At 45.5% G+C, this 25562-nt stretch overlaps 4 protein-coding genes across 11 annotated transcripts; 1 reads left to right on the top strand and 3 right to left on the bottom strand.

Annotated features, from left to right (window-relative positions):
• Positions 1 to 3874: 3874 nt before the first annotated feature.
• Positions 3875 to 11738, bottom strand: LOC119867692 (histone H2B type 1-M). Of its 8 annotated transcripts, none has more exons than XM_038584359.1 (3): positions 11209 to 11738; positions 10842 to 10874; positions 5114 to 5820 (listed from the first exon to the last, which is right to left on the bottom strand). In XM_038584359.1, exon 1 carries the CDS (start codon positions 11596 to 11598, stop codon positions 11218 to 11220), a length of 381 nt encoding a protein of 126 aa, XP_038440287.1. In that variant the 5' UTR covers positions 11599 to 11738; the 3' UTR covers positions 5114 to 5820; positions 10842 to 10874; positions 11209 to 11217. The 8 variants fall into 8 exon arrangements, with proteins under 8 accessions (XP_038440288.1, XP_038440287.1, XP_038440286.1 ...); XM_038584355.1 differs by lacking the exon at positions 5114 to 5820 and adding an exon at positions 8664 to 10116; XM_038584356.1 differs by lacking the exon at positions 5114 to 5820 and adding an exon at positions 8664 to 10082.
• On the bottom strand, positions 8666 to 23590 carry LOC119867696 (histone H2B type 1-C/E/F/G/I). The gene is made up of 2 exons (XM_038584369.1): positions 23146 to 23590; positions 8666 to 11181 (listed from the first exon to the last, which is right to left on the bottom strand). The coding sequence occupies exon 1, from the start codon at positions 23560 to 23562 to the stop codon at positions 23182 to 23184; it is 381 nt and encodes a 126-aa protein (XP_038440297.1). The 5' UTR covers positions 23563 to 23590; the 3' UTR covers positions 8666 to 11181; positions 23146 to 23181.
• On the bottom strand, positions 11643 to 13157 carry LOC119867686 (histone H1.4-like). The gene has a single exon (XM_038584339.1). The coding sequence runs from the start codon at positions 13098 to 13100 to the stop codon at positions 12453 to 12455; it is 648 nt and encodes a 215-aa protein (XP_038440267.1). The 5' UTR covers positions 13101 to 13157; the 3' UTR covers positions 11643 to 12452.
• H4C4 (H4 clustered histone 4) lies at positions 16968 to 17330 on the top strand. Its single transcript, NM_001374588.1, has one exon. The coding sequence runs from the start codon at positions 16978 to 16980 to the stop codon at positions 17287 to 17289; it is 312 nt and encodes a 103-aa protein (NP_001361517.1). The 5' UTR covers positions 16968 to 16977; the 3' UTR covers positions 17290 to 17330.
• Positions 23591 to 25562: the final 1972 nt, after the last annotated feature.

Here is a 25562-nt window from a genome sequence, read left to right as displayed (position 1 = left end):
GGTTAACATTTGATCCAAACATTAACCATTGCTTCTCTTTTGTTTCCATAGAAATTTCTCTTATTTAGTGCCTGATTAGGCCTAAACTGGAGAATACAACTGGATCACTGCCTCCTGAAATGAGTTTGACTAAACTGCCCCATTGTCAGGACTAGGAGACTAGATCAATGAGATGAAACAACCTACCAGCTCAACTTTTAATATGTAAAACTCCCAAGGAATTTTTAGATGGGGAAACTGAAAAACAGTCACGACCATTCCACTCCAAATGTACCACTTTGGCATGTCGATTATTTTGAGTTAAAGGCACTTGATATCCCACTTGATACCCCAGTCTCAGGAGAACTTTTGTCCCTCTCTTAACCAAACAGAAGATTCTAAATTGGTGGTCTTTCCTAGAAAAAGAGTTATTAACAGAGATAAATTTTATCTGAATGACTCATTTTTCATTTTTTAAAAGATTATTTATTTATTCACGAGAGACACAGAGAGAGAGAGAGAGAGAGAGACATAGGCAGAAGCAGGCTCCCTCTGGGGAGACTGATGAAGGACTTGATCCCAGGACCCTGAGATCAGGATCTGAGCTGAAGGCCGACGCTCAACCACTGAGCCACCCAGGCATTCCTCTGAGTGACCCATTTGTACGGTAGGGCAAACATCTAATTACCAAACATCTGCTCTTCTTATCCCTCTGTGAATTACCTTCCCTCTCTATGAAGACCCAGACCCCTGCCCTGTCTCCTTCGTTCAGAACAACAAATATACCTTATTTTGCCTGTCTTTGAAATTCCCATATCTATGTGGCTTCCCCATACAGACAGTATTAAATTTGATTTTCAAGTCTTCATCTTCCCATATCAAATTGATTCTTAGTCCAGCTAAAAGGACCTTGAATTGCAGAGAAATTCTTCCTCCCCAACATTAGAGTTCTGGAATGTGCACAATATTTTATCTTTTTATGCTGCTTATATTTTTCTATAAACCAAGAAAGTATGTATGATACAAAATGCATAAAAACGTGCTCCTCTTGAGTCTGAAAACAAATCATGCATGGATTTGTAAAATACTAATAAAGAAAAAATAAGGATGGGGGAAAATATGCCTGGAAAATGTTACCAAGAGACAGCAAGTACAGCAATAATAATATTAAACAAACTTGAAGGCTCAAAGTATTCGATAGAGAGGTACACTGTAAGGACTTTTGGTTCCAGTGTGGACAAGAAAATATTCTGGAAAGCCACCCTGAAGCAAAAGAGCTAAGGACTAGATAAACTGCAAAAACACTGTAACACATCATGGCCCAGAGAAGAAGAAACCAAGGAAAACTCCCCAATCTCCAAGAACAATACACATCTAGGAGCTGAAGCCTCATAAACACAGCTGATTGTGTTCCCTGGGGCAAATACCATGATCAGATTCTGCACTTTGTCAATTAATGCCAGCCTCTTCGGAAAAAGAGGATTCTAGGCTTTTCAACTGAACTGGAGACAGCTGGCATGGGGCCACGGCTCTTGAGAAAGCTTGGGCTTGAGGAAACAATATCTATCAAAGATTTCTAAGAAGGAAACCTGTTTGTCTCAGAAGTGGCACTGTGGAGAAAGGCAGAGGAATTTTACCATAAGGATTTCTCCAAAGGCCTAGAGTCTAGACTTTCAGAGGAAGTTACCTTTAATTAAGGAGTGGTGGGCGCCCTCTAGTGTCTCAGGGACTCAAACTTAAACCTTTTCCAGGAAGGAAGCATCTTTAACCCAAGTTGTCTAGGTAGGTATGCATTATTTACTATCTATCTATCTATCTATCTATCTATCTATCTATCTATCTATCATCTATCTACCTATCTATCCATCCATCCATCTATCTATCCATCCATCCACCTACCTACCTATTTATCTATCAATCATCTATCTAAGTATTCACGTATTATTTGCTGAGCGCATGTTAAACACCAAGCCCTCTCCGAGCAGTCTGGGTGTACAAATATAAACTCAAATTAATGTGACCTAATGGAGGAAGAGACCACACTGTGACAAGTTAGGCTTCCAAATAAAGAGATCACCTCCTCTCCCTCAGACAAATAATTTCAGATATTGAAATTATACTTAAAGTTTAACGAAGTAAAAATGCAATAATGTAGGTAAGAAGCAAGGGACATTCAGAACAAGGCCCATTTTTAAAACTAATGACAGAACTTCCGGTCATGAGAAAGAACTATACTCCCTAATGACAAAATAAAAATCCCCTGGTAAGATGCAACATTCAGGGTCTTGATGCACCTGACCACACAGCCACTATGTATGGCGGGAACTGCCAGAATTAGAACTTCATGTTTTTAACTGTAGGCCAGTTTTCAGCATGGTACTCTTGGAATCTCTTATAACCAAGGAAAACGCTTACGGTTATAGAAGACTGAACAAACAATGAACATACTTCATCTGTGATTTCTGCACCTAACGCATACAAATATATGATTTATTACAAGGTATACATTTAATAATTTCAAACTTCAACTCTGGCTTCAGAAAAATAACAATAGATACCCCAAAAAACAGTTTCACATATACTGAACTCATCATCATTTAGCTAAACTGTAATAGAAGGGACTTTTCTAAGATAGAAAAGAAAAAAAATCTTCTCACATGCTTGCCAAGTAAAAGCAGTTCTAGATACATGGATGAGAATGACTATCATGAAAGAAACTAATACTCGAATATTTGCAGGAAGGGTCCTATAAATTTGGGACAGTCCTTGGGGCTGTGAAAGCCAGCTGCCCTGCGCATGCTCCGTGAGGGTCCCTCGGCCACTGCAGACGAGGAGCAGGGCCAGCTCACGCAGCCGCACAGGAGGCCACCGAGGGACACCGCGGTCCCGCTGCTCAGGCTGCACACTGCTCGGCTCTGCGTCCTTCTCTGCGCACCGCCCAGCGTTGCTGCGAAGGTCCAGAGGCAGCTGTGCGAGGCCGGCTCCAGCAGGGGGCGCCGCGGGAAACCGCCAAGGCGGGGGCGATGCGCGACCCCACGGGGGCGGGGGAGGGGGAGACCCGGAAGGACGTAGCGTGGCGCACGCGGAACTGGAGGCTCCTTGGGGCACTGGGCGGGCCGTGTGCGCGGAAGCGGACCAATGAGAGGGCAGCGTGGACGGCGTGGAAGGAGGGGCCGCTGAGGGAGCCGGCGTGGGGGCGTGGCTAGGAGCCCGGGGACGTGGGGGCGGGGCTTGTCGGGCCTGGGGGTCATTTCCACTCCCCAGTGGACGCGGGGGGCGGAGGACGGCCGCTGCCACTTCTTAGGACTTTCCAGTTCCCGTTGAAAGGGGAGTGTGATTGTTGTGTGGCTGTTTCGTATTAGTATTGCGAGGAAATCCCCTCTTCTGGTTGAAAGCACAGGTCTGTGGTGTGAGTCCTGCGCCGGGAGCATCGCAGCAGCACTTGGATAACATGGAAATGCAAATAATGGGATCCTGCTAGAGATCCAGGGAATCAGGATCTGTGAGGTGGGCCCAGCCATCTGTTTTACAAAAACAGTGCAGGTGATTTTGGTGCACGCTGAAGTTTGAGACTGCTTCCAAGTATTGTGATTCCCTTAATTCAGATGCTGGAGGTGACCCCTCAAATGTCAGCTGAGCTCAACCAAGCTGTTGACCTTCAAGATCGTCACCAAAGCCAAACCAGTGCTTAGGTCTTACCCACTCAGACATCCATGCCAGGCCATAAAGTGAAAAACAAATTGTATGTCTGGAAAGGCGAGATCTCGAAGGATTGTTATCTACGATCAATGCAGAATTCCATTTCTCCAGATTTTATGGGTCCTCCCTTTTCATTTACAGACGTTTTGCACTCATTTAGACTTCCCAGCAAAGGTAGTCCGTGGTAAATAATGAATTCCCAGTCACTGGGCCTGTAACAGAAGTAAATTCTGCTTTTATAATTAGAGCAAAAACTACAATGAAAATGCTAAGACACCTGATGTAGGCTCTTACTGAGGTAATGCTCTCACTCTAATGAACCAGTGTACAGCAAACCAGGACAGGTTAGATGTGAGCGGGAGATACACACTAATTATTCTCAGGCAGATCAGACTTTCATACTTCATAAATTCCATGAGGTCATCCACATTTTCAGTTACGGTTTGCATTCATTTCTTCTCTGCATTCATACCTCTCCTATGTCAGAAGAAGAAAAAAGGGTTCTTCTTCAGTCCCATTGCCATCAGTATTAATATTTGTTATACAAGGAAGAGAGTTCTTTTAATGTGTTTGTATGATGTGCTATGAGATATCTTTACTCCCGTGTTACGTTTATGTTTTAGTCATTGTTAGCGCAAACAGTTAATGAGTCAAACCATGCTTAGTCGAGATATTCTTGAATAATATTATCTTTCTTCCAAATCCCCCAAATATAGTCCTTGAGGTGGGATACTAGTCGTCCAAAGGCTCCTGTTTTTTTTTTTTTTTTATTTATTTATGATAGTCACAGAAAGAGAGAGAGAGAGAGAGAGAGAGAGAGAGGCAGAGACACAGGCAGAGGGAGAAGCAGGCTCCATGCACCGGGAGCCTGATGTGGGATTTGATCCCGGGTCTCCAGGATCACGCCCTGGGCCAAAGGCAGGCGCCAAACCACTGCGCCACCCAGGGATCCCTGGCTCCAGTTTTCTTGTTAGTTTTTCTTCTGACAAGAATTGGCTACTCCGATTGTCCTTTTAATTCAGTGACTAAAGAAAATGGATTTGCTAGCGATTGTTGCTTACTAAATGTCCATCAGTGTTGTTAAACCTTTACATGACATAGCTCATTTAATCCTTCAAAGTACACTACTTCCTAGAATTATTATTGTTGCTGTACAGATGTGGAAATAAGTATCAAAACGCTGAGTCACTAAATCAATGGGACCATTGCAATAACTCAGCTCTGGCCTCTCTCCTTATTGTTATAGATTGATGTGCATTGACAGCCTACTGTATGGGCAGAACAGCTTTGGGCATTTGGAGGTCAGCTGCAAAAAGAAACCTAACCCAACCCAGTGGAGCTTACAGTCTGGAGAATGGGACGAGGAAACAAATAATACACAGATTCATGTCAGTTAGTGCTAAGTGTAATGAAGAAGAATAAACAGAGCAAGTTATGAAGGAGATAGAAGGGTGCCATTTTACTTTTGCAGGTCAGAGAGTACCTCCCAGACATGGTAACATTGTAACCCATCCACTCGCCCCAAGACCCACGAAACGTGGGGAGTATTTCAATATGTAACAGGTGCTATGCCCAGGTGAAGTGCCCAAAAGATGACAAGGTCTATCCCCTCATCTCCCTCTTTTCCCTTTCTGCTCTCTCTGGCTAGTGTGCTCTGTGGCTTCTCTTCGGTCTTCAGGCTCTTTAGCCATTTGCTGCTTCCATTCTTTTTCTGAGTCCCTCTCAATATCTCTCACCTTCTTTCCCTATGCTCCATGTTTCTCCTTAAAAAATCGTCGTAATTTGGCTGTGATACTTGTTATTGTATTGTACTATGAAATACAGCCTAACCTTCATGGTTAAACTTTTCGACAAAATTCTAAAACTTTAGTCCTTCACTTCTTCCACAATTCCCAGTCCCTATCCATGGTAGCAAAGGTCATGGTTATGGAAGGAAAAGCCATTCAAATGCTGCTGTTCATGTAAAGCAAAGGGAGCCTTCTGTTCTGTGCAGCACTGCATGTCCACGACAGCAAAACGAAACTTGAGAACTGTGGGCATCCCCTGGGTGATCTCCACCGCTCCTCAGTCTTCCTTCCAGCGCCAGGGCTTGGAGGACCACTGGGAGTATAAATCAGGCGGGAGACAGCTGAAGTTGTTCATCTGAACAAAGTACAAAAAATAGCCTTCAGTAAGAAATCTCCTTATAACTTTTGAGTTCACACTCGACCTAAATAATCCAAACTATTTGACAGAACCATCAAAAGGCAAATAGTTGGAGAATTCAAGTTCTGGTCAATGACAGATATCTGATCAAAACTGTAAAAACATAGTTTTTCTTAAGACGATGTGCATAGTAAAGAGCTAATATTAAGCGAAGGGAGGTGTGGCCTTTGCCCTTTGCTGAGAGGTGATGTGTAGGCCCTTGGAATGTCCTGCAGGATAAGAATACCTTTGTTTACAAAGAGGCCTTGGGCTGTTCAGGACACTGTACATAATGTCCTTTATGTTGGGGGCTTTGGGCCATGTGGTGTCTGGACTACTTCCAGAGGGACTGCAGAGTAAGAGATCAGCCACGTGGACAGTAAACCATGTGTATGTGATGAAGCCCCTTGGTTGGCAATGTGTATTGTGTTGTTAAAATATTGTTGTGTTGCAGGGAGGCAGTAACTCTCCCTATTCCCCCAAAGGGCAAGGACTACAGAAGCTCCGAGTTAGGAACCCTCAGAGACCCTGCTCTTCTGCTTCTTACTTTGGCTTAACCTATTCTTTTGTTATAATAATCCCCAACTTTGAGTATAATAACTTTTAGTGAATTCTGTGAATCATCTAAAGAATAACTAAATCTGAGGATGGTTTTGGTAAACCCATCAAGTTTGCAGCTGATGTCAGACATGAGGGCAATCTTATGGGACTATACCTTGACTTCGGACTATAGCACAAAGATATTAGTATTACTCTATTCTAAATATGACTAAAATATTTGGATGAATATTTTGCATCAATTTAATGAGTTCTGTAGTTGCCATAAACCTGCCAGCAGATTTCTAAAGAGTGATAAACATTTTAGGTGTGAGTAAATGATTATTAAAATAAATAAATAAGAAGCAAGCAATGAGCTGTGGGTTTCCTTGATCGCCTACAAACCTGAGCGCTCCAGAAGGACAAGAACAACCTCATCTCTCTTTGTATCTCTAGTGCCCAAAGAGCTTCCATGACTATCTCTGGATTTATAAGAAATACTTGGAATGATTGCCATGGTACAATTTAGTAGGGAATTTTGACACATGTCAAGGGTCTCCTTATAAGCCTTGACTAAACTATGCTTTTAGTTTCTTCTTTCATGTCCCTCTGCTACCTCCTAATCTGTTACTTTACACTTGAAGCATTGTAGGTCATTTTTAAGTCTGACTCAATCATTAACTCAAATTTTGCCTTTGAAGTCTATTAATGTAGCTTTAACTTGTCCAATTGCAAAATTTATTAATTGGTCCTACCAGATTGTTAATTGCTTATATTTTCATAAGTTAAAGTATTTTCTGGGGTTTTATCTTTTTATTTTGTTTTCTCTTTTAACTTGTTTTCTCCACACCCATTAGTTTTGTTGGACATTCTTATAACCCTCATGAACCAGAGTCTTGTTGTACAGATGGCTGTTTAGGAGTTTTCAGATGAATTCATTCAATATTTTCTCTAAGTACCTGCTACGTGCTACTATATGTAATGCAGAGACCACTGTTTGGTTCCTTACAATCTTAGGGAAAAGTCGACCTGGGCATCATGTGGGAGTTTCATTGGATTTTGTGTTTATGGATAGTGGTCAATTATGGTCTAATTTCCTGGAATCCTTTTTTTTTTTTTTTTTTTTTAAGATTTTACTTATTTATTTACCAGAGACAGAGAGAGCACCAGCAGTGGGAAGTGGCCGAGGGAGAAGCAGACTCCCCCACTGAGCAGGCAGCCCAATGCAGGGCTCCATCCCAGGACCCTAGGATCATGACCTGAGCTGAAGGCAGTCGCTTAACTGAGCAATCCAGATGCCCCCAATTTCCTGGAATTCTTAAAGAGCTACCACTTAGAAAAGTATTAGGTCCAAGTGATTATACAGTTGACTTCTGTCTACTGTCTAAAGCACAAATACTTTTATACAATCAAGTATTTAAAGCATAAAGAAGACAATGTGTTGGTTTCGCAGTATGTTCACAAATGTGCTATCCTTCCCTTGAAAGGTGGAGCCTAGTTGCCCTTCTGGGTATACGCCATTTTTTAAGTGACTTGTTTCTAATTAATAGAAAGTGGCAGAAGTGACAGCGTGTAACATTTGGAACTAGGTCATAGAGACTCTGTGACAAATTCCTCCTCCCTTCTCTCTATGATTTGTCTTTGTGGAAGAGAGCCAGTTAGCCGTCCTGACAGGTCTATGTGGCTAGAATCGGAGGTCCTCCTGCTGAGAGCCCACAGGAACTTGGGTGGCATGGGAGTGAGCCACCTTGGAAGGGAACCCACAGTTAAGCTTCAGGTGACTGCTGTGCGTGTTTGCATCTTGACTTCAGCCTTATGAGAGATCCTGGCCAGAACCTCCCAGGAAATCACTTCTAGGTTCCTGATCCCTCCCTGCCCCCCACAAAAAATAAATAATAAATTTCATTGATTTAAGCTGTTGAGTTTTGGGGTAGTTTGTTACCTAGCAGCAGATGGAGGAGAGGCTCACAATTAAGCGTTCAAAGTTACCATAGTCTTATTGACCAAATCTGATACAGGTTAACCGAAAAGGGAAAATCACAGAATGATTTTTTGTGTGTAGAGAGGAGGAAAAATCCCCCGGAAATCTAAAATGTGCGCAGCCAGTATTTAAGATACTAATAGAAAATGACCAAAGAAGATTTGGCCTTGGAATACGAGTATAGGGTAGCATTAGGGAATCTACTCGTAATTTATTGTAGCAGGCTAGAGGAGGAAAAGCCCTTGATTTCATCAAATACCGAAAATTCACACATCATTCATAATAAACCTTTAAAAATATATTTAGAAGGAAACTAACCAACACACACAGATTATATACATATCCATGCATGCAAGCAAACAGGTTTTTAACAAGTCAGGAACTACTAAAGCCACTTTAGTGAAAAGGAAGAAAATGACGGTGATGCCTTAACATGGCATATAGCGTGTGACATTAACTAACACAATACCATGATAAAAATAGTTACAGAAATAGTTATTGGAAAAAATATCAAAGTTTCTGGTCTGCTAATGATAGTACTATATGTAACAGTCCATTAAATCATCACATATTGATTAGGTTTTGCAAAATTTGGTAATCAGATAGATATCAAGTGCATGTAAATAATCTATTTGCCAATTATCCTCCCACTCTCAGGAATTTATAACAGTGCTTCAGTCTATTGCCATCTAGCAGAACAGATTAGAAAACTAGCTTTACATTTGTTGGGAGAATTTATGGGGTTTGGTTCACAGTGTGACAGAGTGACGTCCGTTTTGGTGTATGAGTTTTACCCTATTTTATTGATTTTGAGTTACATGAGTAATCCATTAACTCTGAAAAATTCTCAGCCATGATCATTGGAAGCTCACACCAGCATCAATCTCTCTGGTTGTTCTTGTGGTGCCATGATTAGATACATGGCAGACAATTTTACTACTAATTCCAGATCTCTTAAACTCACTTTTACATTTCTCTCCCTGCATTTTGGATAAATAAGGTCTGCTTACAGAATTCATGAAAATTCTTCATCTGGAGCCTATTGATTTTTTTGGTCCATTTAGCAAGCCTTTAATTTTAATTTTCATATGATTAATGTAAATTAACGTGTATATCCACACCTTCATTTCTGGAAGTCGTATTTGGTTCTTTCGACTCTTTTTGGAAAATTCTTTGTATTCTTAATCCCTCAGCATATTTCACTTAGTGTTTTCCTTTTCCTTTTTAAAGATATTCAAGTTAGCAACTTGAAGTTTGTATCTGTTCATTTTCTTTTTACTCCTTTTGTTTCCACTGTGTGCTTCTCTTCTTGTTGGTTACATTGTCTTGTTGAATCCTGTGTTGATTTTGGTTGTGAAGCTGCTCTTTCATTTTCTTTGCTATCTTATGTGTGGAGGATTTGCTGAGACCAAAAATGAAGCTTATTCCTTCAGAGAGGATTTGTATTTGCCTTGAGCGGGTGCTCAGGGGTACAAAGCCAGCTTGGGAGATCTCAGAGTTAATCCTCAGCCTGGGTATTCCGAATCCCTGTGATGTCAGTGCCAGAAGCAAGTGAGTGGTGGTCGGAATTGTGGGTGGCACAATCTACCTTGCTCAGCACGGAGGGTGAGCACACACTGTTGCCATCTTCTGGGCGAGTGGGTGTGTGGGGGTGCCCATGTGCTGTCTGGTCGTGTGCTCATTTCTAGTTCATCCTTCTACCCTGAGGATGGAACCGGTGAGTGTGTCAGCTACACCTGGAAAGATAATCTCATCCGTTTTCTTGGGTGAACTCTCAACTGTTGACTGCTTACCCCCTGGCCAGTTCCTCCCAGCTCCCCAGCTTTTTCCCCCAGATTTCTTTTCCCCACAATAATCCATTCCCAGCAGCAGCAGAAACCCTTTATGCCATCTGACCTTGTGCAGCAGAAGCCACATCCTCCCGGGAAGGGCTTTCTTTCCCTTTCTACCTCCTCTCAGTCCTCGCCTCTCAGGGACACGGGGCAAGGGGCCAGGGGAGGAAAGGGGGCCTCAGTCCTGGGGTAACTTTTGCCTCTCCAGTCAGACACTTTATGGGATTGAGTAGTGGGCTTCTCTCTTGTGACCCTGGGGTCTTCCCAGCTAAGGATGCTGGAAGAAGACCGGCAATGCAATAGGACTTTGTAGGAGAGAAGCTATAGTAGCTGACAGGATTTGAAAGCCCTTCCAAGTCAGGACAGGTTCCCTTTCCTGTCTGTCTGCGCCTTTAGGATACAGCACAGACTCCTCCTCCCTGATCCCCACCCTACCTCCCCCACCAGCAGAAATGGGCATTATTGCAAAGCTAGCAAGCCAGAAAAGCCTGTGTAAGATTTCCATGAAAACTCATGTTGTCTTAAGCTCGTTTTCATTATTGCATATCTATATGCTGAAAAGGAAAAGAAAAGCTCTGAGCAAAACAGTTTTTACAGCATGCTTTGTGCTCTGGGGAAACCGTTCTTACCCAAGTCCTTGAATGTCACGATGAATTTGGAGCCTGCGCACAGGAAGGAGAGCTGTACACTTGAAATGGCATTTTCATTTAAAATTGAGGTTTAGTGTTGTGAAACTAAGGAATAATGGTTGTACAGAACCGGTTTTGGGCATAGCGAGCGCTCAATTTATGATGGGTATGGTTATCGACCGGGAATTGTGGCATCCTTGCTACGCAATCCTAAGAGAAAATTATAGAGCCGTAGCGATGTATCGATCTTAGAGTAAACTTGATTAGGGTGCATTTGAGAATAGTTTTTAGAAAGCATTATAGCTCATTTGTTGAAAGCATGCGTGGCTCTGAAAAGAGCCTTTGGGGTTGGGAAGGAGACGCTTACTTGGCACGTTTACTTGGAGCTGGTGTACTTGGTGACGGCCTTGGTGCCCTCGGACACGGCGTGCTTGGCCAGCTCCCCGGGCAGCAGCAGGCGCACGGCCGTCTGGATCTCCCTGGACGTGATGGTCGAGCGCTTGTTGTAATGCGCCAGGCGCGACGCCTCGCCCGCGATGCGCTCGAAGATGTCGTTGACGAACGAGTTCATGATGCCCATGGCCTTGGACGAGATGCCCGTGTCGGGGTGCACCTGCTTCAGCACCTTGTACACGTACACCGAGTAGCTCTCCTTGCGGCTGCGCTTGCGCTTCTTGCCGTCCTTCTTCTGCGCCTTGGTCACCGCCTTCTTGGAGCCCTTCTTCGGGGCCGGCGCGGACTTGGTGGGTTCTGGCATAGTGACCTTGAATACCACACGTTCAGTAAAGCGGGAGGAAAATATAAGCCACCGTAAGACCCCGTTTATTTATAGAGGAGGCATTCGAATGAGGTTAGTAAGATCATTTACGATTGGATTAATTTTACTGTGTCGTCACAAATACGAATGTAAAAGGTACTTGCAATTCTAGCGTTTCATTGGCTGCCTCGTTACTGTGCTTCGACCCAATCAGAAGGTCTAGACTTGGCTACCAAAGGTTACTATAAAGTCTTCTTCAACGCCAATATGTATTTTAACTTTGAGGTAGTGTAACGGAGAAGTGTGTGTGGACAGCTTTTGTTAGAAAACTTCCTCCACTAGGATGGGTGTTGCGCAGCGGAAGCCTGGTGGCCACTGGTGGCCAAACTGACGTCCTAGGTATTGGAGCTGGTGGGCAAGTGCTTGTTGAGGAGATGGCGCAATTCCATGATTAAGATAATGGAAAGACCATCGAGATACTTCATAGTTTTCTACCAATACAGTATAAAGATCCCCGGTGGCTGGAGAACTTTCTATTAAGTGGCAAATCGGTTTCAAAGTTCGTTTTGCAAGTAACTTCTCCCCTATGTATATTAGTCCTATTGCGCCGTGTGGACTACGGGCCAATTTAGGTTGAACCAGCGCACTTACCAGACTAGAGGAGAAATCATTGTCCCATTTGAAATCTCCCCAGGCCCGTGTGCACTTAACAGGCGCCCCTGTAGGTGCCGCTCCGGGCTCGCCAGTCTCCCCTCCCGCCACGCCCCCTTCCCCGCAGAGTGCCGCAGCTCTTTTCAGAGGTTTGGGTGGCTCTGAAAAGAGCCTTTAAAAAGATCCTAAACTACTCTGTATTCTTATTTCTTCTTGGCGGCCACTTTCTTGGGTTTGGCCGCCTTGGGCTTGGCTGCCTTGGGCTTCGGGGCTTTGGTCTTGGCCGGACTCTTGGCCGCCTTCTTGGGCTTGGCCGCCTTCGCCTTCTTGGGGCTCTTGGCCACCTTCTTGGCGACGGTGGCCGCGGCGGGCTTCTTAGCCTTCTTCGGAGTCTTCTTGGCGCTCTTCTTGGGGGTGCCGGTCCCCGCTGCCTTCTTGGGCTTCTTGGCCGTCCCCGCCGCCCGCTTGGGCTTGGCCGCGCCCGCCTTCTTGGCCTTGGGCTTGGCCTCCCCGGAGGCCGCCTTCTTGTTGAGCTTGAAGGAGCCCGAGGCGCCGGTGCCCTTGGTCTGCACCAGGGTCCCCTTGCTCACCAGGCTCTTGAGGCCCAGCTTGATGCGGCTGTTGTTCTTCTCCACGTCGTAGCCGGCGGCCGCCAGCGCCTTCTTGAGCGCGGCCAAGGAGAGGCCGTTGCGCTCCTTGGACGCGGCCACCGCCTTGGTGATGAGCTCGGACACCGGGGGCCCGGACGCCTTGCGCTTGGCTGCGCCGGCGGACTTGCGGGCCTTCTTCTTCACCGGCGTCTTCTCCGCGGGGGCCGGGGCTGGAGGCGCGGCAGGAGCGGTCTCGGACATAGTGGGTTTTGGTTCCTGAAGATGAAAGGAAAAAATAATATTAATCGAGTCTCGGAGTTGAGCTGCTTGGTTCGGCGTGCGTGTGTGCGTGTGTATATATACAACAAGGACGCCGCGCGCTGATTGGCTCCGAGCTCAGTCCTCCAACTTGACAGCAGCCTGGTGTCAGCTCTGTCCCGGAATTGTGTTTGTTACAGTTGGGGAAAGCAAAAAAATTAAAATTTCCTGGGGAGGAATCACGCTGATTACACTCTATAGCGAAGCGGGACCCCTCATGCTTTGACATCTTCGTGTTTTCTTCTTCCAGTTTTCATCATCTGGGTTTCAGCTCTTTTCAAAAGCCCCTGACACCCTGAGAGATTCACAGGTCAGAGAGACAACTTCTTGATTTTCCTTTAAAATATAAATTCTTCGCTTTGTGCTTTCAATAACTTGCTCTCTAGGGTTATTCTATACATTCTTGGCTTCTCATATGTTCAACAGCTGCTTAGTTCTCATCGAGATTTAGCCAGAAAACCTGTTTCATATGAAGGGAAATAACACAGGCTCTCTCCCCATTTCTCTACAAGAATGATAGTAAAGGATTCTTGGAAGAACTGCTAATTCTGACAAGAACGGTCATTATTTTGTCTGTAAAACCTTTATCATAGCTTCTAGTAACAATTTGCAGAGTTAGTTTGGGGTTTCTGCATTCAATATTTGTCTAGAAAAATGGGAAATGCAGCAAGTATGATGCTGCTGACCTGGTTGTTTGGCTTATGTTTGTTTTAGATGATGATAGGAGATTTAGAAGTGGCATAAGAGAAGTTGGGTACCTTTATTAGTTGAAAATATTATCTTATATTGATTTTCTTGGTAGAGATCAGTTACTAAAATGTGTACAAGTTTGGGTATAGAAATCTGCCATTCTTGAGAAAGAGAAATTTGGAAGGTATTAAAGTAACAAAGATTATATACATGCACAACACACACAGACATGCACACACTTATGGCATTCCCTTGAGAGGGGGACCTTTTTTAAAAGTGTGTTTTATATTCACTAGTATATTTTTCATTTATGGAAGGCATCACATTACAACTTATGCTTACTGTTGAATGGGAAATAGGTTTATGGTAGGAAGTGATTTAATGTGATTTTCTTCACAAATTCCTTTTTTCTCTTTAACATATTATATTTATTTTGAAACATGAACCAATCTGTGTTCCACTATGACAGTGAAAGAAGGAAACACAGCAAAGCTCAAGAGGGGGAAGGTTTCACTTTCCTTTATTATCCCCTCAAAATCAAGAAATGACTGATTATTCCTTTCAGTCAATCCAAGTGAAACATGAAAATTAATGTCACTATAGGTTAAATATTAACATGATAAAGAGGGGTGAGATATCAGCTTAGTATAAATAATTTTTACTTTGTGTATTCACTTTTTATAGAGCTTACATATTCTTAATTCTTTTAAAGTGGTTTTGAAAAAAAGTGGTTTTGATTCATTATAGTTGGTTTTGAAACTCATTTGAAGATTATTCTTTGATAATCTGATAATTATTCTTTGATAATTAATACTCCAGGAATTGCAGAGACATTGAGTCATAAGGCTGTGACAGTATTTAGTCCATACAAGAAATAGGAGAGTCAAGATTATACCCAAAGAGACGCAGTGCCACCAAGGAAGAGCTGTTTCTTGGACATGTCAGTGTAGGGAGTCTCTCCAAGGTACTACCCCTATCACCTTCATGGATGGGCTTATGAGTCACGTCAATGTGAGTAACTTCGAAGACTGTCTCTTCAAATTGGTCCTTTTGCCTAAATATCAAACTTGTATTTCTGGGCACTTGGTGGGTATTTGCCTTTGCACCTGTCTCCACTGTACTACACTCTCCCTATAATCTCTTTCCTGTTGCTAAGAGGAGAAAATTATTGCCATTTACCCTTACACACCTCCATCAGGTTACTATTACGTATTCATTTCATGCCAACATTCATGTCATTTCCTAATGCTTCTCTGTGCACATTTTCAAAACCCAGAGTCTTTCAAGGCTCTGAAGATCCCTTTGACCCTTCTTTGTTCATGTCAAGGGCTTCTTTATATATCTGATAAGGCTTATGGGCCCCTTGCCAGGACAATGTTTTTAAGAGTTTAAGAGAATATACATTGGATTATAATGGGAAAGAATTAATATTACAATACCTTTATCAAATCCCCAAACTGTAAAGTGTTAACAGATGTGTGTGGTTTCTTTTTAAAGATTTTATTTATTTATTTGTGAAAGACACACAGAGAGAGGCAGATACATATTCAGAGGGAGAAGCAGGCTCCCTGCCGGGAACCCAATGTGGGACTAGATCCCAGGACCCAGGCATCAGGCCATGAGCCAAAGGCAGATGCTCAACCACTTAGGCATCCTAACAGATGTGTTTTTTTATTAATCCGTTAGAGTCACAAGATAGCTCTTGTGAGCAAGAATGAACACAGTGTAGAAGGAATAAAGTGTCTAAATGGTCTTGAAAACACTGAGAGCTTCAGTTTAGGTGACATGCACACAGGACAGGTCCCGCCCATCGAAGTTTGCTGCCTATATTCGTAAATGGAAGAAATGCTAAGCTTCAATTGAGGGATAGTACAGATAAAGATGGACTTATGTTCTATACAAGTTCCTAGATGTCTTAAATCCTGTCATTGTATCAGAGAGTAAGAACACAAGTCGGGCATTTTTCCCATGCACCGCCCACAAACTCAGAAATCAGCTTTAATGAACTATGTCCTCCTCACAGACCCTTGGGGAGAAGCCAAATCCCCACAAAGTCAACTAGAACTCCACAAACGGATTAGTGCTGAATTCAATCTTTCAGTGCTTATTATTTTTAAGGAGTTCTGGAAAGAAAGTTGTAGGAAACTAGGATGCTCTGTTAGGCTCATTATTCCGAGGAGCGAATAGTGAGTGAAGGAGCAGAGAAACATCCACAATAATATATCATAATCATTTTGTGAGTGCATATTTGCGGATAGTAAACGCTTTACATGGGTTTTCCCTTTGAAAATTCAATGCTCTATGACTTAGACTTTCTTATACATTTGGAAAGGAAAAGAAGCGAGTATAGCCCGCCCGAGGTCCTGTAGGTAGCACGGCGGCAGGCTGTGTCCAGAGCCGCGTTCTAGGTCATGCCAAAGGCCGGAGCACCAGAACGTGGAGGCGGACACCGCGCTACCTGTAAGCTGTGCATAACTAAGTATACACTGAAGTCGCAGAGTGGAGACTCACAGCAGAACCAGGCTCTCCTCACTGTGGCATATGCTCAGCGCAGCCTTCAGTGTGGAACCTGACTTGACTTTGAAATGTTTAAGGCGATTCTGTCCGTTCCCTCCGCAGGGACCGGACAGCCTGCATCCCAGCCAGCCGCCCTCCGTAGGGACCGGACACCCATCGGTCGATAACACGAACAGAATCTTAGCAATACAGATAGGATTAGCTTCAAATTTTATTGAAAACCTCTCCTAGGGACAACAGCGAGGAGGATCTAAATATTTCTGCCCTTGTTTGGGAAATGTGAAGGACGAGGTCTTTGTGGAAAGCGTATGCATTGGTGCCCGGCATAGCGGGTGGCCGGCATAGAGGCTGCAAGTGCTGCAAGGCCATTGCACGGATCACATACTCGAGAGGATTTACGGAATCCCCTTCCCCCGGCACAGACTCCGCTTGGGGCGCCCGGCCTTCCGGGTCTGCACAGTCTGAGCAAAGGCTAGAAGGGCGATGGGCGGGAACGGAGTGTGGATCCGCCCCTGCGCTTGCGGTTTTCAAACAGGTCCGTCACATTGTTATAAAAGTGCGGCGTGGCGGCAGCCGGTAGTGCCGTGCAGGCTCGGGAGGTTCTGGTGTGGTCATGTCTGGTCGCGGCAAGGGCGGGAAGGGGCTGGGCAAGGGCGGCGCCAAGCGCCACCGCAAGGTGCTGCGCGACAACATCCAGGGCATCACCAAGCCCGCCATCCGGCGGCTGGCCCGGCGCGGCGGCGTCAAGCGCATCTCGGGCCTCATCTACGAGGAGACCCGCGGGGTGCTCAAGGTGTTCCTGGAGAACGTGATCCGGGACGCCGTCACCTACACGGAGCACGCCAAGCGCAAGACGGTCACGGCCATGGACGTGGTCTACGCGCTCAAGCGCCAGGGCCGCACCCTCTACGGCTTCGGCGGCTGAGTTGTGAGTTCAGCTCCAGGAAATCCCAGTTTGCAACCAAAGGCCCTTTTCAGGGCCACCTATCTAGTCTACAGAAAGAGGTGCTCACTTTGTACTATCGCTGTGAATTTCTTACTTCGGCAGACTACACCTAGTTGGGTCTCCATTCGCCCAGGCAACTGTGCTCCCATTCTAAATTTGACCCCTTCATGCCTGTCCGTCGTGAGGCATCCTGGGGGGGTGGGGGGGAGGACCTGTCCGCCTCTCCACTGAATTGCATCCAGAGGTTCTGATCTTCCTCCAAGACCACCTAACGTACACGTGCTATAGGTCCACTTAAAAGGTGCTTTAATCAAGTGCCTTCGTTTATTATCGGACAGAATCTTAGACTTCCGAGGTCCCTTCAGTTAACAGGTGATGATGGTTCTATGGTCTGCATGCAGCCTATCCTGACTGCGAGCCCAGGTTTTTAGGGTTTAAATCCCACCTTGCCTAGTATCAGCAGATTAGGGAAAAATTACGTTGGTTTTCTAGTGAGTTCCCGCTTTCTTGTTCTTAGGTTCTTTAAGCATGCCACAGACTGCCACTTTACCCCTGTATCCTTTGGTGTGATCCCAGTGTGTTTGGTTTTGTGGAGAGTCTTAGCTGTGTAGGCTGGCTTCCTCCACCCCCCCACCCCCGGCATTAAGATTGTTCACTTGAACAGAATAAACCATATAGCTGGGCCGGTGGCCTTGTAGCCTTAGGCAACATGTCCCCGCTTTCCTGGAACACAGGTAAGAATGTGGCTAAGAGCTGCAAAAGTCAGAAGTCACTCCCAGGTCTGGGCTTTCCCCTTTCCCACCAGGTAAGAAGGTGATCCAACAGTCCCTTGGCAGGGACATCAGGTCCCAGGGGATAGCAGAGCAATGACTTGAAGGGAAAAGGTCCTGGATTTATCAGGAGGAGCAGAGTTGCCCTTCAGAGGGGAACTGATCACGGTGGATCTGTCCTGTGTGACATGAATAACTCCTTAAAGTTAAAGCTTGAAAGTACGAACTGAATCTCACATGATTTGGGAGTAAATACAAGCAATGAGGAATTTATTTTCACCCTGATTCAGGAAGAAGTCATGAATTTTTCCTAAGGCCCACTGAAATGTCTTCCATTCACCCATCTGGGTAAATAACACTAACAAGGCCTCAGTATGTAGTAGTCTACTTTTTGAGCAAATCATAGGTTAAGTTTACAAGTTCCCAATATCATCTCAGGTATATATAAAATCTATGAAACTGGAAGCCTTGTACAGAGAGAGATTTGTGCTTGTGTTGTCTTTGGTTGAGTCACTTAACCTCTCTGTGTCTCCGTTGCCCCATCTGTAAAATGGGGAAAACAGTAGTATCGACCTTATAGGTTTGGGGTGAATAAAACCAAACCATTTTGTCCAGTGCATGGTGCACGGTAAGTGCTCTATGTTTTCTCTTTGATTATTATTGCTATTACTATTATCATTATTGCTCATGAAATTAGGCCCAGAGAAAAAGAAGGGGACCTATAAATTATGAATACATGCTCTTAAAGTCCTGACCTGTCTCCTTCTGTCTTTGTGGTCTGCAGCAAATCATTAACCACTCTCCATCATAAGTAACGTGAGGGTAAGTTAATACTTCTGTGACACTGAGCAGGATAGTGGAGGATGATTAACATGACCATATTGGACTTTACATGTTTTCCTGAGAAGTTGTGAGTGAAACGATGAACGATTTGTGGATGCAACCATAAAAACTCAATTCCAGTTTATTTAAGCAATGTAAAAAACTTTTGAAGGAGATGTTCTCCTACCACCCTGACAAAAGTGCTGAGCAGGCAGGACTTTCTGTTCTGTCCTGTTTTCTAGTTTCTAGGAAAGCAAATCTAACTGATCCAGCTGGAGAGGTGCCAGCATCAGTCATCCATGATGACCCAAGACAGAGAGGAACAACATAGTGCGGACACTTAAAGCCTAGGTAAGAGGGAATACTCCTGAAGCTGTCCCCCCGAAATCTGGGGGCAACTCTCTGTTACCTAGAATCCTAATTTCCAGTGAGATCCATTTATCATATGCAAAGGTCATTTTCCTCATCTCATACACATCACCATAGGTTGGCCATGTCCTCTTTCCTGACATACTCTTTTCTTGACTTTTGTGAGTCTATTCTCTTCATTCTCTTCCTCAGCATTTAGAATCTTTGGCTCCCTTCTTTTTCTCTGAAGTTTGAGTCATCCCTTATTCTTTCTCCATGGGTAAATACCAGCGTTAATGTGTGCCAAGCACAGTAAAATTGCCACTCCAAATATTTAAACATTTCTTTGTACAGTCCCAAAGTTGCCTCTGAATATCAGGTTCATATCTACAACTACTTACTTGACCCTCCAATGGAATGTTGATGGGGATTTATAAATGGTCCTGTCCCAGTTTCTGAAACCTCAGCCTGTCCCATGGTTGGTGATCATTCATCCAAGAACTTCAGCCTCATCGTAGGCTGTGGGCAAGCACACAACCTGGAGGTGCACCATCTGGTCCCAACTCCATCCCCACGCCTGGCTCATCCCTAGTCAACTAGACAGAGAGAATGGTTGTATGTGGATACTGTGGATGTTGAGAAGGATGATGTGAGCTGCCCTTTAAGGAGAGAGTCTGGCACAGTGTCTTCAACACCTGGAAAGTGCTCCATCAATGTCATCCACACTTTTCTTTACCCATGAGACTGTGTTCATCAATGAATTCTTGGGACTTTCTCGTCCATAGCACCTGTAATAATTTCACCAGGGTTATTGCAATAACTCTTCCATTCTTTCTTCTGCTTGTTTCTACCTCTAAACCCACAAATACCATTTTCCACACAGCACCCTGAGTGCTTTCAAATTCTAATAGTTTCTCTTGACACAATAATTACCTGGGTGCCTTCTTTGGCCCACAAAGCCCAACATTTTCAGGCACCCGTTTAACCCTCGGCCTTATGTCCTAACACCTGACCTTTGCTTACAAGTCTCCCAGCCTCTGAGCCACCCTGGATCCCTTCCACCCCTGAGCACAAAGTCATCCCTGCCCTAGGACTTTATTGTACCAACAGTCCCTTGCCCTGGACTACCTAGCCCCCTAGGTCATTGGTTTCCTCATTGGAAGCATCATCTCATCAGTATCAGGGCACGGCACCTGTTTTATCTCAAATGATTTCATAGCGGTGAGAACTGCTATTTGAAATGATTGAGCTGAGGCATCAGTGTGATGATGATCTCTCCTCTCTTGGTCTCTTGTCCAACACTTCCTGCTGTAGCTTAATACCTCACACAGAGGAAATCAATATCTGACCAAATAAAGGAATTGCTTCAACTCTCCTCTGATTTTTCTTTCCTCATTTTTAAACAAGATTTTATTTGAGAGAAATCGAGAGCGTAAGAGTGGGGTGGGTGTAGAGGGAGAAGCAGATTCCCCTCAGAGCAGGGAGCCCAAATGTGGGGCTTGAACCCAGGTCCCTGGGATCATAACCGGAGGTAAAGGCAGATGCTGAACTGACAGAGCCACCCAGGCACTCCTGATTTTCCTTTCCTCATATGTCATAAGCTCAACTTTACCATCAGAACCACCACCCCCCCTCCCAGGAAGGGCTTTTGTTTGGCTTGTTCTCCATGTATCAGATGTTCTCAAAGCAGAGTAGCTACAAGCAACATTTGTATCTGTGGAAACTTGTTAGGAAGCCAAGTTCCCAGATTTTGCCCAGAGCCAAGGAACAGAATCTCTGGGAGTGGGGCCAGTAATCTGTCCTCCAGCAAGCCTCCAGGTGATTTTGATGCACTCATAAGGTTAGAAGCCCTGCTCTGAATCCTCAGGACATAATTGTTTGGCACCTGGATAGGAATGACCAAATGGATGCTCTTTCTTTCTGCCTAGAAGGCTTTGTATCAGGCAGTGCCATGACCTCCCCCCACCCATTTTCTCTAACGTTTTTCAGTGTTGTCCTGTGCTCCAGGGAAGGCAGAGTTTATCACTAGTCTCAGGGATCAGGTCCTGATTCAACCGCAGTAGTCCTGAGGGTCCCAGCCACTTAGTAATGATTAGTCTGGGGCTGGGAATACAGCCAGTCCTTTGTGGCTGGCTGTGAGAGACTTTATTAGTGTGGCTCAGCTTCTCCAATAGCGTTTAGATTGAGCGGAAAGGTGAGTTGTTGATTTAAAAAACTGTGCGTGCGTGTGTTTGTTAGGGATGCAGCGGAATTAAGGACATTTCAGGCAGAGAACATTTTAAAATCCTGGAGGCTGGAGTCGTCACAGGGAACTCCTGACAGTGAAAAAAAGCAAACCAAGAAAAAAAAAAAGAATACTAATAATAAAAAAATTAGGGAAATAGCAAGAGGGAAAGAATCCTCTGAGATGTGGTTTGAGTTTTAGGTGAGGGGCAGGCTATGGGCTCGATTTCTGATGTTGTGCAGTAGGGGAGGGGTCCCTGAAAGGCCCTGAGAGGAATAATACATGAGCAGGTGCTTTATTCCAGAACTGGGCTCCCTCTGGTATGGAAAGTAGATTCTCTACGCACAGGAGAGTTTTGGTATTATCTCAGACTGGAACAAGAGGATCAGAATTTGAAGTGCAGTTTTAATCTGGCAACCAGAAAATACTTGTTTCCTTGTGATTGTTTGCCTTTTTGGGAGAATAAGGGATAGAGGAGGACAGAGTTAGCTATTCCTGGGTGCATTAGGTCTTTCCGTTCACAGGTGAGGTGTTCTGGACCCAATCTTTCTCACCTAACTTCGAAACGGAAGCCTCCACATGGCAGCGTGCGGAGAAATGAGGCAAGGAGACCGATTCTACTTTTGACTTTCGGGGTGTAGGCTCTTGGGCATCAGGTGCTCACAAACCACAAACCTTCCAGACCTTGGTGTCCAGCATCACAATGTTAAAACGCACGTCCTGCTCTTCTCCGCTCTCTGAGCCCGGGTGTCGGGGCTTCTCTCCGGGATCACTGAGCTGGGGGGCCGGGGCTGGAGACAGGACAGGTGGACGGCTCGGAGGGGACTCGCCCGTGACAGAAAAGGCTGGACTCGGGGTGCTGAGCCAGCCTTCTCCTCCTGTGGCTGCGCTAGGGAGGAGACGGAGGCGGCTGAAGGCCCAGAAAGGTCTTCGCAGCTCATGTGGGAGTCAGGGAGGAGAGCGCGAGGGGAACGCAGTCTTCCCCGTAACCCCTAAGCATCAAATGTAACGAACGCCTTTTCAGAGCAGCTGAGGAAGGGAAGGGTACAGCCACGCCCGCTAACTCTAGGGACCTGTGTCCGGACTGGAGCGTTCAGCCGCCCAACACACTTACAGACCCGCAGCAGGTGTCCAGCCAGGTCCCGGACAGCCCGGAGCAAGCGAGTGGGGCAGAGGGAGGCGGGCGTGGGCGGGGGGAGGCGGGGAGGAATCCGAGCCACACAAAGAACCCGGGGTGGCGAGCCCTGTGGCACCGAAGAGGAACCCTCGCCTGTAGGAGGCGCGCTTTTCAAAGGTCCCTGTGGCCGTCCCCACCCTGTGGGGCGACACTGAACAGAAGGCGGGAGCCCGGGGCCTCCAGGTCAGTCCTCGGAGCTTAGAGATCCCTCCAGCACTGCCCGCGCCCGAACACCTGTCAGGAAGGCGATCCGGGGCTCCAAGGGCGAGGGCTGCGAGTGGGGACCATTCCAGTGCGCGTTCGTTCCCGCTGCTGGGGACGCGTGTGCGCACCACGGCTGTCAGAGTCACGGGCGGGGAGCCCGCCACCCGACCTCGGCTACGGGCGGTGGCGTCCCGGAGGTCCCTACTAACCTGACCGGACCCCAAGCTACGAGTACAGCGAGTGCCAGTCGCACAGCTCTGCTGGTGAAACCGTGTGGCTCTGAAAAGAGCCTTTGGGGTTGGGAAGGAGACGCTTACTTGGCACGTTTACTTGGAGCTGGTGTACTTGGTGACGGCCTTGGTGCCCTCGGACACGGCGTGCTTGGCCAGCTCCCCGGGCAGCAGCAGGCGCACGGCCGTCTGGATCTCCCTGGACGTGATGGTCGAGCGCTTGTTGTAATGCGCCAGGCGCGACGCCTCGCCCGCGATGCGCTCGAAGATGTCGTTGACGAACGAGTTCATGATGCCCATGGCCTTGGACGAGATGCCCGTGTCGGGGTGCACCTGCTTCAGCACCTTGTACACGTACACCGAGTAGCTCTCCTTGCGGCTGCGCTTGCGCTTCTTGCCGTCCTTCTTCTGCGCCTTGGTCACCGCCTTCTTGGAGCCCTTCTTCGGGGCCGGCGCGGACTTGGCGGGCTCGGGCATACCGACTCGGCTTTCTCCGGAGAAGAGAAAATGGAGTCCGCCTCGGGAGCCTGTCTATTTGTAGCCAACGTTATGCAAATGAAGGATAGGCTCTGCCACCGCTGATTCGTCGGCTTGTGTACGGCCTGCCGTCTAGTGATTGGCTGGAGTTCTGCTCTCCCATTGGTCAGATCTTGATGCAGCGGGTCAGCCTGGCTGCTTTAGTGAAAGGTGTTTTATTACAGTAAGATCTGATTATTAATAGGAATGCCGATTAACTTATGGATTAATATTCAATATTAGAAATCACACTCTTGTATTTTCGAATGCCAGGTAGGCAATCTAGTGTATAACATATTCAGAGTTTTTATAGTGTAGTTGTTCAGGAGGGGCCACTGCCCTGCAGTTGTGAGTCTTTGGAGTGTGGGTTGAGTTGAAGGCACTTGAGACCCCACATGCTTGAGATATTTTTCTTCTTCTCTTAACGATAGAGGAGAATCTAAATTGGCTAAAGGGTACCTTTCTCGAATAAGTATTATTAACAGAGATCAATTTTATATCAGTGACACACACCTATGGTAGGTCAAACATCTATCAAACATCTGCTCTAGGGAGTGCGTTGGGTTCCTCTCAAACTCCTTCGGCGAAGCGGACTCCATTTCTCTTCTCTCAGGAGAAAGCCTGGTCGATATGCCCGAGCCAGCCAAGTCCGCGCCGGCCCCGAAGAAGGGCTCCAAGATATATATATATCTCACCTACTGTATAGTATGTATGTGTATGGTGTATATATATACTAGTTTCCTTAGTTTACTGTGATATATATATCCTGTATAGTATATATATAAATATCTATCTATATCTATCTATCTATATCTATATCTATATCTATATCTATATCTATATCTATATATATCTGCTTTCATTTTCCCTGTCTTTGGAATATCCGTGTCTTTGTGAATTCCCCATATGTACAGTATATGGTTGGTTTTCTCTTTTTAAGTGTTTTCATACCAATTTGAGTCTAGCCTCAGGGAGCTTTGAAGGGACAGGGTTATTTGCTCCCCTACAGCTGTCCTAAATGCCAGGATACTTTAACTCCTTGGATACTTCTTGCCCCAGACTCTGCTGCAGCTTAGAAACTTAGGAGATCTGCCACATTGCTGGCATCAGGTAAGATTTATCATGTCTGCCTCTTTTAGTCTCTGTGGAGTGCGAGGGTAGTGATGGAGCCAGAATGGTAAGAATTCTTTTTCTCTCTTTCTACGTTTAGATTAGGAACAGAGAATATTTGTGGAACTAGTTTGTTGGACTAAATGACTCTGCTTAATTTGACAGAGTACTCTTTGGTAATTAACTGATCCTTTTCCTCCCAGAGATGGTCTTTGCTTTTTGTTTGTTTGTTTGTTTTTGTTTTGTCTGTGTCTTTTATGCTGTTTGTGGTCTCTTGCTAAGGGACTTCTTGGGAGCCAAGGCATCATAATTTGTGGGTATGGATTGAGCACTCTAAAGCTATTTGAATGCTGGCAGGCGCAAGAAGAAGACACTCATGATAGGATAAGTTGGTCTGGAAAGGGTTATGTTGACACTAGGTCACCCCCAAACTCAAGTAAACTTCGGGAAGTAAGTACACTGGAAAAGAACATGGAGTCCCAACTCCACAGCACATACTTCCCAGGTATTAGTGTGGCTCCAGGAGACCGAAGGCTTTGATCTGTTACTATTTTCCTTTTGTCTTGTTCTATGTCCTAAGAGCTTGGCTTTTGCCCAACGCGAAAATTCTCTTTGGTCTCCCCTGTCACCATCGGGAGGGTGCACTTACCAGGGTGCACCTTGGTGGGCAATCGAATCCACTGGGGATCAGAATTTCTCTGTTCAGCTGTGTCATGAGAGGTTCCAGTTCATAGGCATCTTTGTCATCTCAGCATTCCTTCCTCGTTAGTGCTGGAAAGTCTCTTTCCAGAAGCGCCTACCTGATATCATGAATTAGTGGATCTGAGACTGGAGATGTATCACATTGTCAT

The sequence above is a fragment of the Canis lupus genome, chromosome 35, assembly GCF_011100685.1.
Source record: "Canis lupus familiaris isolate Mischka breed German Shepherd chromosome 35, alternate assembly UU_Cfam_GSD_1.0, whole genome shotgun sequence".
Lineage (NCBI taxonomy): Eukaryota > Metazoa > Chordata > Mammalia > Carnivora > Canidae > Canis > Canis lupus.
This window is presented reverse-complemented; position numbering and strand designations above follow the sequence as displayed.